Source organism: Polypterus senegalus, chromosome 17, assembly GCF_016835505.1.
Source record: "Polypterus senegalus isolate Bchr_013 chromosome 17, ASM1683550v1, whole genome shotgun sequence".
NCBI lineage: Eukaryota > Metazoa > Chordata > Cladistia > Polypteriformes > Polypteridae > Polypterus > Polypterus senegalus.
Window position 1 is genome coordinate 31,504,294 of NC_053170.1, and position 12,804 is coordinate 31,517,097.

Here is a 12,804-nt window from a genome sequence, read left to right on the forward strand (position 1 = left end):
ATAGCACAGTGTAATTAACACTCAGTCTTTGTATTAATATTTGTGAGATGAAAACTGAAGTAGTCATGGTCCTCCTCAATACACCACAGCACTAGTGTTCATAGTGGAGTGGACCAGTTTTCTATGGCATTCACTTGGATAAAGACAAAATAAAATGCCTTTCCTTCTTTATTTAAGTTTTTTTTTTTTTATGATAACAGGATTCAGTGATGCCTTGATCTGGTTCAGAACATCAAAAAAAAAAAAAAAAACACCATCAGCCGTGGTTTTCAAAAATGTTACTCAATACATCTGTGAAAAAGAAATGCTGTTTATGGATGAAATAGCACAAAATCCATCCTTGTCTCTCAAGCTTCAGTTCACATTCAGCTCATGATTTTGAACGTAAATTGCCCAGTTTATGTGGCACTGCATTGATTGTCTTCATCGGGGTATTTTGTTTATTGGCTTACTCCTGTATTAAGTTTATGAAATAGTCCTATTGTCTCCAATGTTATAAGAAATCAAGTTCCAGAGCTTGGTGCAGTGATATTAGATCTCCATGATTGCTTATTCTCCAAAATGGCATGTTGTGCTAGAATAAAATACACATAACAATGAACACTCAACAGTTTTGCAATAATGACTCAAATTAGTAAAAAGCAAAGAAAGCAAGCAGAAGAATTCTGATGCATCACACAAAACTGACCCTCTTCAGAACTTAAACAATAAGGCCGCAGACTGCTTGTCAGCCAACATCACATTATCATTAAAAACTAGCATTATTCTGTATTCTTCATTTTTAATAGAAACATAAAGACATGATTGTAACTTGCTTACTAGTGAATCAAAAATGAGTAACTTGGCCGCAAATAAAATATATATTATGTTTCTACCAATTTTGTATTTTTTCAGGTGGACATGTTTCACTGAACATACTAACATTCTAAAACATTTATGGTATAATAGAATAATTATGATATCTTAACCTCATTATTTGAACTTGACACTAATAATTCTCTCATATAATAATTAAAGATCAAACAAAGAAAAAATATACAAAGAAGTAAACACTTCTTCAGCAGAGGTCAGCGTTTTTTAAAAATCAAATTTTAGAATAGGATGTTGCGTTAGCTCACCTCTCACCCAAGCTGTGCTAACAAATTATTAAGCCGTCTGTAGACTATGACCACAGTAAAACCTAAAGCCAGTATATGATGGGATTTCCAAAGTATCTCAGTACATGACATAAAAAGTCTCTATAACTCAATCTATATTATTGTCTGTTTTGGATATTTACATTTCTGAAATGACAAAAAAAAATTTCTTGGCTATTTTGCAGCACATTGTAAAAATGGCACACTTTTTTCAGTGCAAGCTTCGTATGTTATCTTATCTTTAAATACTCATGGGAGGCAAGGTAAAGTAGCAACATTAAGAAATAAGCTGACACAATGAGTAATTTTGAATTGCTAGAAAAATATCCGGTGAGTTAAAAGATTTGCTAGAACATGAGAGGGTGCAAAAAGGAGTTTTTATTACGATCAGGACTAGATGCTCCAAAACTTAAAGTACATTATTTTATAAAAGTATGAGACAGAAAACCAGTTTGGGGTACTGAAAATGGGTTTTTGTGTTGTAACTTGCAAAACTATTGAAACAAACAAAAATCTAAATGTATCAGTTATTTTTACTTACAACTTAGAAGCTACCTAAAACTGCAATTTTCATTTGAGTGTATTTGTATGCATTATAAAAAACATTTGAAACCATGTTAAAAGAAAGTTTTGTAAAGAAGTTTCAAGTGTATGCTAGAACAAAATTGTTTAACTTTTTACTAAACACAACTTGAAAGCCTTTTCCAGTTTTAAACCTTTACACCTTTGCTGTTGTTTTAAAGCCACTGATATTACTTTCTTTACTACAGCTAGTGATTCGTGGTGTACAGAATAAAACCTGCAAAATTGAACTTTTTTGGCAGCAGCAGCTTTCCATGTATTAAGTTTTCCTATAAAGGAAACAGTAATATTTTTAAATAAGCTACAACCCTCCACAATGGGTAGAACATAAAGAGAACAAACATAAAGCAAAAATAAACAGGCATAAATAGATTTGATTTTTGATAGGACTGATGGTACAAATTTGATGTATTACACAGCTTCATATGTGAACATTATTAAAAATAAAAAAAATCACCTGCAAAACAAACTGTCAGTTTTGCAAAAATGTATACAAATCTAAACTTAAATGTTTCACTCATCACTAATAGTAATAAATAACAGTGATGGGGCTTGGTATCCATATTCCGGTTTAAATATTTTTCTTCAACATTAAAATAATTCATTAACTAAGCCCACTAAAACAGCCTATAAAATACAAGTATATATTTTAAATCCATGCAGTCAGACAGAAGTTGATCAAGTATATATGTATGGGCTGGGGGAGAAATGCAAATCAAATGGGAGATCTGTTAAAAAAGTTACTAAATATTTTATACACACCAAACTGCTTGGTTAAATACCTTGGAGTGTACTTCAGAACTGTCTAACTGTTACTGTACAGTTACACAGAACGCATAAAAATACAATTAAAAATTAACACAAGATTGTGTTCTTCACATAATGCACAGCAAACCTAAATAATGAGTTAACATTTAAAGTGCTTGTGTCAGGGATCAGATTCAATGTTTATAATAAACCAAAAATAAAACATTAAGTCAGTATAAAATATTTTTTAAAATACTGTTATGACACTTACTATTCTAAGTTACTAATTAAACCCCCAACTTCACGTGATCTCTACAATTTGCCAAATAAAAGGCCCATTAGATTGTTGCCTGTTATTGAAAACAGATGGGAGTTGCCCCAAGTTTTTCATTTACATTTACTTATTTGGCTGACACCTTTATCCACATTTGATAAAATTGGTTAAATTTCTTTTGGTTTCCAATTGGAGCACAGGCAGGTCAAGCGACTTCCTCATAGTCACACAGTGTCAGTAGCAAGATTTGAACCCACAACCTCAGGTTTCAGATCCAAAGCTTTAAACGCCATTACACTACACTGTCCAATCTTGATTAGAACTTGGTGCTCAGATCAAAAGAGAAACTGAAAATCAGTCTAATTGCACCACCAGTATGTTTGGTATAAGTAGATGGAAAAAAATACAGAAAATAAATTGAAAACCACTATGAAATATAAAAGTGGATTTTTGATGCCGAAACGATGTTTTGATACCACTGGCCCTGGAACACTTTTTATGACCAATGAGACCAAGTTCTAGATTATGAGGATATTTTAGCTAAATACATTACTGACTCATAACAGGATAACACCGCTGCAAAAGTACTTTTCAGCTTAGGAATGATTTAAACGCAACTTAAAAATACAAAAAAAAAAGACTGATTAAAACAAAATCATTTCACAATGGTAATCAGAGTTTATGGAATTAACCTAGAATAAAAACTATGCCTTGATTTGTAGAGTTCACTCCTAAGCCACAGTTATAAGAAGAATCTGAATATTTTCCTTATAGCGGAATGGCCCAATTTATTCTTTAAATGTATTAAATATGACTGCAAAAAGGTTTTGCGCTCTTCTGTCATTAAATTCAAAACAGGTTGCTCTAAGTACTAAACATAGGGGATTCAAAATTGTTTTCATAAAATAAAGTTTCAAAACTGTTCACTTAATTGTAAATAAAAAGTGTCTTACTCTTATATGTAAAATTGTTTCAAAATATTAAATTGGAGATAGCTTTTTTGTTGATCTCTATTTACTGTAGATTGGAGTAGTGGCTCGAATCCCATAAACGCCACAAGTGACTCTACTCTTGAGCAAGGCCCTTTAACCTGCAATTGCTTCGTCCTGGGTATGAGGTCACCCTACATCCAGCCCTGCAAGGAGGTCCTGCAACTACAGGGAAAACTTGGGTGTTGGTGGCAGGATTAACACCCCAGCCACTGTAAAAATCCTCACACTATTCCAGTGTGGTGCTGAGGTGTCACACGCTGCACTTGGGTCCCAGTCATGTGATGGGTGTGGAAACTTGCTATCAGCACATGCGCCCAACCCCTCTCACTCTCTCTATTGACTGTGAATCAAGTATGTGTTACACCTGTGTATTCTGAAGTCATTAGTTAATGAACTGACACTCAGGGAATGGCAGGAAAAAGAAATGTCACCTGTTTGGCTGCAAACTCTTCATCACGTCCATCACCAATAACCACATATGTAACTTTTTTCCCAAAACGTGACATAATTCGTTCAAAGCAACTTTCTTTTCCTAAAAAGATAAAAAAAAGTTATAAAAAATGAAAGAAAACAAACTGAAACCAATGTATAAGGTCACTTCTTAGGAATGACTTAATTTCCCCTGATGTTAAAAACTTTATGGATGGGATATAAAAGTACGGCTGAGGACTGAAAATATTTAACTTTGGTACCAAAGCACTATATCTCTACAGTTTACAGCTGATGATATCATGTTATCCTCTAATGACTTATCTGTGGTGTACATCATCACACTGGGTCACGGTGGATTATAAAGTGGTTAGGATTAGAATCAGCACCTCTAAATATGAGCTTGGCTCCTACCCCATAGAAAAATGACTTCTTTTCTACTGAACAGTGGGGCGGAGGGGTTAAAATTATATATTCACACCTAGGAGTTTTAAAATTCAAATTAGTCTTACTGTACTCCCAAAAAAAGTAATGTTTCCTAATGATTTTTTAAAGTAAGACCCCATAACCAAAAATTACAAAACACACACATGCAATTACACAAAGGTCTAATATGAAACAAACTGGACAAACATTTCCCACCATATATTTACTTTGATTATATTACGTTATTCCACTTAAACAGTTACAGTACTTATTTATGTTTAAAACCTTTGAAAAAGCATTCTGAAAACCCAACTATGTTACTTAAGACATCTGCAGTAGCATGGTGCCATTCACTCTAAGTTGTAATAAAACAAGTTTTTTTTTAGGGAACTTGTGTTATTTCTAAAACAGATTTAAGGTAGTACACTGAAATTTACTGGACTCTAGGCCGTTTTTGGCTTTGGTTTTTGGTTGTACTCAGGAAATAATTCAATACAAAATCACTACCAAACTTACCAATTTTTGTTGCACTGTATATATTTTCAATTGGGAAAACTTCACCTAATCCATAAAGAAGCACTTTAGCCAATGCAGGTACCAACTGAGTGGTGGTAACCAACACATTTATACATTTTCCTCTGTAGGACAAAGAACATTAAAAACACTGATCTTAGTGAAACCGAGCTATACTAAATTTACTTTTAAATAAATATGATAAAGTTATGAAATAATGCATTATTTAAGTTCCCATATAATTTCAAATAAGCAGAAATATAACTCCTAAAACATCAATCTGAAATAAACTATACACTATTACGGTCAAATTTTTAATGATTCAGTATTGGTACCTTGATTGAATAAGATGCAATGATTTCAATGCAATTCCTAACCAGGAATCAGTAATAGACTCAACTTCAGCTTGAAGACGAATGAGTAAGTCACGTTTCCCTGGACTGAGAAGTTCTGTTTTAGGGAGGGGGAAAAAAAAAAAAAAAAGAAAGAAAAATAGGGTTATTAATTAATGATATATAGCTAATTAAACTAACCTTCTTATAAGTAAATATATGTTGTGCTGAATGTCCTTGCATTATATGAGTAAGTTTAACTTTTGCATTTCTTTGTTTATTAGTGGCACTTTGATCGATGGCCATAAAAATGAGCCATGTTTTAGCCAGTTCTGCATGGCACGTAATATGTGCCTCTTGTATAATCCAGTATCCACTGTTTGGATTTGGAGGTTTATAATGGACAGTGGGGCACTGTTTGAATGTATCTTTCAATTTTGCTTTTATGTCATGAGTAACTTTGCAGTTTATTATTGTGAATGACAGCACATTTAAAAAAGAAATATATTTTATAAAGGAGGCATAGTTTAGTAATGCAGGTGTGCAAATAAATGAAGGTACTTTTTGCAATGACCAAGTATTTACTAATTTGGACGGGCGACTGAAGCAGACAGCTCAATTTCTAGCTCCTGCGGTAATTTAAAGAGGCAAGAATTTTAAGTGCAAGGAAGGACCAGAGAGAGAGACATGTCTAGAGCTTTACTCAAGTTTAATTTAATTTTTTTTTTATCCTGTATGATACTGCACAGTGTACTGGGACTCAACATGCAGGAAGAAAGCAAGCATACTATAGCAGAAAAAGATTAAAACTGCAGGAAAAAAACAAAAAACAAACAGGATACCAACATAACCTAAATCTTAGTAAAATAATGTAGGAAATATGTTTTTCTACAATGATATTACAGAAGCACAAGTGTGATAACAGCACAGTTCATAATAAGAGGTGACTAGGATTAATGGGACACTCCCATTGTATATAGCTATCTTCAGCTCAATGCACCCTAGGCATAGGAAAAACTGATGCAATTAATGTATTCTGTTTTCTTTGAAAACTGATTCACTTTTGAAATTAGCATTATGAAACCAAAAAATACAACATCAAATCTATAAACACTGCAGGATTTGATCCAGACTAATCAATCAACTTACAAAGCTTCTTTGACAATAAACTTGTTTGAAAGGTCCTACCTAGCTTGTGCTTGGCATTCTTAAAAAAGCTGCACGTTAGATAAACTTGCATCTCTAAATTGGCCCTGTTCATATGGATGTGTGCAATGCGGAGTACTATGAAATAATGGCTTAAGACTCTATAAAACGTTTGTTTCTTTTGGGCTGGGGAGAAAAAAAAAATCCGTATCTGTGCATTTGTAGTTTACAGAGTCGGAGTTAACTTTTTGTATTTCCAAACAAAGTCATTCATGTTAAGAGATTCTGTAAAATTCTTACATTTATGAAAATATTTACACAATCAGTTATGAAAACATGTTCTGAACATACTGCATGCATCATATTAGGTGTCAATCAGTTCTCCATATTTATCTTAAAAGAGCTACTGCTTTAATTTCTTCTAAGCAAAGATTTTGGTTATTGTCTTAGTCATCAGCCTTCTGGAAAAGGCTTCAAAAGACTAATTCCAGAAATGTGAAATATGGACAGAGCCCTTCAATCTACAGTTTAATTCCTTTTGAAAGAAAATCTTACCACCAGCATTAGATTTATAGGCATTGTATATTTCTTTAAGGCGGCGATAGCGGAATGCCAATTTCCTCATCCACTCCACACCTCCCTGGACACCACCTGTCGAACTGTTGCAAGATCCACTTCCAGAACCACTGAAGCTATCCGCAGAGAAATTGTAGTTACTTTAAACAAACACAAGAGACTTGTTAGCCTTGCAGAAAGGGGTATTATCCGAATTACAAGAAAAAAAAACAAACCGACATATATTTATATGAAATTCAATTTTGTAATAGAGACTTGGTAAATCCAGTTAATCCAACAGTAATGTTAATTTCAATAGTGTGAAAAACATAAGATGTGCTAATACTTTATCTGATCTAAAACAACGTTTCATCAATACTGTAGATTACTACCCAGAGCATGCAATTGGAAAACGTAAATGTTTTGGATACATATCTATGATACATGGTGGTACAGAGGTGTAGTGGTGATCACTGTTGCATCATAGATCAATAGGTCAGGGCTCAAAACTCACATATAGTTGTTATTTGTATGGAGTCTGTAGATTCTACCCATAAATATAGGTCTTTATCTCTAGGTACTCTAGTTTTCCTTATTGTGGGCCCTGCAGTGGGCTGTAGCCCCATCCAGTGCAGCATGCAAGTATCCTGCCACTTTAAACTTGATTAACTACAATTGATCATTGTTATACATTGATTTTGCTAACTCCAGAAACTAAAATTACATTAATGCTATCAAAGGTAATTCAAAACAGGAAGTCAGACTCTACTACAGTATATACAAAGGCTGTATTTTAAAATATTATCAAAATTGGTTGCTTAAATGTGGCTACAACAGGGTTTGGTATCACAATTCATTACAATTTTTTAAAATACTTTAAAAATCACATAATGGTAGATCTTTTTAATATTAAGATTTTACATTTTTTAAAACAACAAAGATGAAAAATGACAAAAAAAATCAATCAATATATTGCAAATAAAATCCAGAAACCTTAAATCTTGACCATTGTCATCAGATGCAACATCTTCTATGTGAACTTGGTCACATTCCTAGGGCAAACAATAATAGGTTACTGTTAAGTACAAAATCATGCATTCCAGTTCAACTTTATTATAGACTCAATACATACACCAAATAAAAGTTTATTCTTCAATAATAAATTAATATCTTTTTGTGCAAGTTTCTATTCTTCTCATTTTCTTTCAGCGTGTTTCTTTATAAAAAATTATTTATCATAAATTTAAATTACAAACAAGTCACTGTTTTAATGCCAGTGTTATTACTTTATGGAATGATGCTTTTGATGATGTATGAAGCAATGAAGGCGGCCCACAACTGAGGAATATATCAAAATATATCAATGCATGTCGTAGCTTTTAAATCCAAGCAAACCTTGCTGAAATGGAAGAAGCCTCCCAGAGTGTATCAATAGCCACATCTACTTTCGGAAATAGACTTCAGAGATGACTAAGATTTTACAATGATACTCAATGGCCTTGGAAGAACTGAGCTTACAGTGATGCATGTTAACACTGGCATGCCTGTCTATTTTTCCCATAGAGTCACTAAGCAGTATTCTTTTGATAACTTTCAATTCCCGGCATCAGCTAAGGGCAAACTGAAGGACACCACACTCAACAACGCCAGCCTACATTAAATATTTCACATAGGTGGAAGACCGCTAACCCTGAAGTTATAAACAAAAATGTTGGTACCAAAAGAAGGGAGGTGGTCCATATAAACAACAAATTCAAGAGGAAACGCTCACGTGTAAACAGCATATAAAATACTTATTTAGAGGATCGCAGTAATGCAATTAAATAAAATAATAAGCTGTGTTGAAATTTTCTAAGACAATGATACACCTGTCTTTGTACTTTAAAATTTGATATTAAATTGTCTTTGATTATTCTTCTACAACCAAATGATGTCATCAGTTCATTTTAAAGCACAACAATATGTACATTTAATGTCAAGGGCCCTGTAAGAAATTCTTTATTACTGCCATCATCAATGTGTGAATTTTAATTAAACTTGCCACTGAAATGTTTGAGCCATTGCAAAAATCTTTTTTGATTTACTTGTCAAACAGACATTTCTCTGACCATAGGTTTTAAGGTTTATTTAGTAACAGCAGTCCAGTAAATTTCTGGATGTTTATGCATGCATTTAACAACCGCAGCTCAGTTGATTTTGAGAGTTTTATGCATATTTAGCTGCAGAGCTGTGTGTCATATTGTCTGTATATTTAGTACAGCGCTTACATTTTCCTATCGTTATTAGTACAGTTTTGAGATAATTCTGATTTGTCAGATAAGCAAGAGAACATATTTGATTGTGATGTTTTATGTAACCAATTTTGAATTTGAGCAACATCAACACTGGCATAAGGTTTGTAAACATTACAATGAACTCTGCATAAAGCTCCTGTGAAGCAGTCTTAACTGGCCAACTGTTTGCCTCAAATTTAGCAAATTATACACCATTTCTGTAAACTACAAATATGCTTGTTATAAGAGGTCCATGGCAAAGCACGATTTTTAAATAAATATTTGGTTCCCGGAGCGTGCAGGCTTCAAATGTGTGGTGGGTGTGCACATGCAGGATTTGCTCCAGGGTTGACTTGGTGTGCTTGGCTGTTTGTGCATCAACATGGAAATGTAAGATCAGTCAGGTGCTTCATTCACAACAGAAGGACAGCATCTGCAGCCAATCAGGCAGTACACGAGGAGCCTGCACGGTAGAAGGGGGAATGAGGGGGGAAAAAAAATTCAAAACGGAAGACGACCATGAGTGAGCACAATATTGAGTGCCTAAGCAGAGAAAGCAAGCGAGAGGAGGCAGAGTGGTCAGTCGATTTACTGTGGAATGAATGGACGGCACACCAGAAGGTCAATGAGGCCGATTTAAATGGAGGTGCAGGTACAATCCGTTCTCCTTACGGATGTGAGGGATGCCAAGAGGGTGAGAAGAAAGATGGGATGACAGCCGTCCACAAGCCATAAGGCAGATGTGATATTTATTAATATTATGCTATCACTCTCTGCAACAAGACAGTGCTTTATACAAAAAAAGGACAAAGCAGAAGCGACTGACCAACTGAACAGCAGCACTAGCCAATACAGTGGATGAATGACTGAAGAGGAGGCAATGTCCTGGACATGAAACACACGTGATCTCTTTTTTAGTTTACTGTCAGGTATAAAATGGAAGAAGAAAGGTTGATGAAACCTTTAGTGCTGGTGTTAAATCCTGTGTCTATAAGTAGGTTTTGGTTTGCTAGAAAGTGTCCTCCTGCTCCAAGACCAGTCAGGTGTGACACAGTGGTGTCGGTAGAAGCATAAGAGCTTCAGTGGATTAAGCTCCTGATCTTTTCTTGATTATATACATGACAACAGTGGTAAGCTCCAATTTATTTTCCATCACAAACAACATAGCCCCTCATCAATGTTGGACCACTACAGTATATGAACGTGCAAGAAAGCCCAACAGGACTCATCCACTCTGATTTTTTGTACATGTAAGACCATGATTGACAATATCAAAGGGGACAAAGACCACGATACCAGCAAATCCTAGAAACGCCTCTGAACCAACTGCATTATCTCCATGAGCTACTCCATTATAATATACATCCGCATTTACAGACTTTGAAATGGGACCCCCAAACCAGACCTCCAAAATTAATATTTACATGTTAGTCTGCTTATTTTGAATGGGGTTGCCCCACTTTCCTGCTCTCTGAAATTGTTTGCATTGGTGCTTGAAGTGAGCCATTACTTCTCATTTATTTTGCTTTTGATTACCAACACTCTTCGATGCTTCAGTGCTGGCCTTAGATCATGGCCCTTGCATTTATAATGGGAAACCCAAAGAAATTGTCTTGTAATGCCTGAAGGTATTGCTACACGTTTCTTGCTCCTCATGTTAATACATCAGTGCAACACATAGGGCAATGACACATATATATCCACTTCAAGCACTGTTTGACCAAATAAATGATGAAAACCATGCAAAGAAATGCTACACTTCTATAAACAATGTATCTAAAACATCTAATGATAATATATACTCATGTTTCACATTATTCCTACCACTTACCTGTTTCAATTCAAAAGAATACATGTTTGTAAAATTGTGTCTTGCAATAAAGACCAAGTAACTAGAAAAGTAGGAATTCATCTAATGCAGGAATATTTTATTCAAGGGCAATAGAGTGTAGCATGATCAAAAGTAAGCAGCTCCAGTCACCCAATAATATTATTATCATACGGACTCATAATTGAGAAACAATTGGTTATACAGTATTTCTTTCATTATTCCAAGTGGAGCGTAGGCAGGTGATGGGACTTGCTCATGGCCACTAGATGCAAAGTCTTAAGCACTACACCACACTGTCCAACATTAGTATAATCCCTTGGTTATATTAAAAAAAATAAATAAAAAACATACAAATATTGTATACAGAAAAGCACCTAGTTAGTTTTACAAAACTTCCACTACTCTTGATTAACCAACATTATAACCAAGGCCCTTTGTCTATCAAAACTGGCAACTCAGCTTACTGTATATACAATAAAACAGACGGCCATGGTAGCGTATTACATAAGATGATAAAAGTATGGACTTTTCTTTTAGGAGTGCTATTCATTTACTCCAAATGCCATTATGAGAAAAGTGACCGTTTGTAAGACAGAAAATTCTGAAATATATAACTATAACTATGTTAAAACTAGAGTAAATCCATTAAACTGCTGAGCTTTGTGAGGACACTGGGCTCACATTTGCTCCACACATCAGCTGCAACACATATAGAGGACGCATTACCTCTGAAGAAGGTTTGTATATGAGAAGACTAAACAATGTACATCTTTCTTTGTGCCATATCTGGAAAAGAATAGTCTGCCCCAGAAGATATATTACGCACGCAAGAGAGGAAATAAATTACATCCTAAACATTCTACAATAGGAAAGGAACAATCATTTAAAGCAAGGAATGCCATTATTTTATGTATAATGCCCTTTCAACTTAGGATATCATGGTCAGATTTCTGTTGTTTTTTTTCACCCTCCATAAAAAGCCATTAATGATTGCAGGGGTGCTGTGTTAGCATTTTTATTGCTCTTACTGTAGTCCTGAAAGTCTGCATGCTCAGCAAAGTGATAAACCCGTCAGTGTCTTATCAAATTGGTCATACCAAATGCATTTGCTTTACTTCTCTTGCGACTAACTTTTTCATTAGAAACATATATAGCCTATCTGTCAATTTCAGATACTTTACAGCACTACCCACAACAGGCATTGTCTTCAACATGTGTTACAAAAAAAAAAAAAAAACTTTTCTTGTACTGCAAATGCACTCAGCTGTGTAAGCCTGTGCTGTAAAATGTCCAGGCTACTAGAAACCATGTATTATGGCACTTCAATCAATCGCATCAGTTGTGCATTAGCGGCTAAACGAGGTTCCCTTTCCTTTGCAGTGTCGTTTTGCCGATGTGCTCGCCTCTGTTGTCTATCAACGGCTAAGCAAGTTTTTTTCTCCTTGGAAGTTTCTTTTTGCCAATGTGCTTGTGTCACTTGTGTGATACCGGCTAAGCGAGTTTCACTTTGGCGACAGAGTCGATTTCTTTGAGCTTCATGCTGTAGCCTCACACTTTCTGGCCACTTT

At 34.7% G+C, this 12,804-nt stretch overlaps 1 protein-coding gene across 4 annotated transcripts in view; it reads right to left on the reverse strand.

Annotated features, from left to right (window-relative positions):
- Positions 1-207: 207 nt before the first annotated feature.
- eya3 (EYA transcriptional coactivator and phosphatase 3) overlaps positions 208-12,804 on the reverse strand; it is a 50,414-nt gene continuing 37,817 nt past the window's right edge. For all 4 annotated transcript variants that reach the window (XM_039739244.1, XM_039739245.1, XM_039739246.1 and 1 more), the window contains 6 exons: positions 8,126-8,184; positions 7,133-7,293; positions 5,435-5,549; positions 5,103-5,224; positions 4,163-4,263; positions 208-574 (listed from right to left, as the gene is read on the reverse strand). In XM_039739244.1, coding sequence (XP_039595178.1) covers positions 494-574; positions 4,163-4,263; positions 5,103-5,224; positions 5,435-5,549; positions 7,133-7,293; positions 8,126-8,184 — 639 coding nt within the window. In that variant the 3' untranslated portion in view covers positions 208-493. The remainder of the gene's footprint in view (positions 575-4,162; positions 4,264-5,102; positions 5,225-5,434; positions 5,550-7,132; positions 7,294-8,125; positions 8,185-12,804) is intronic.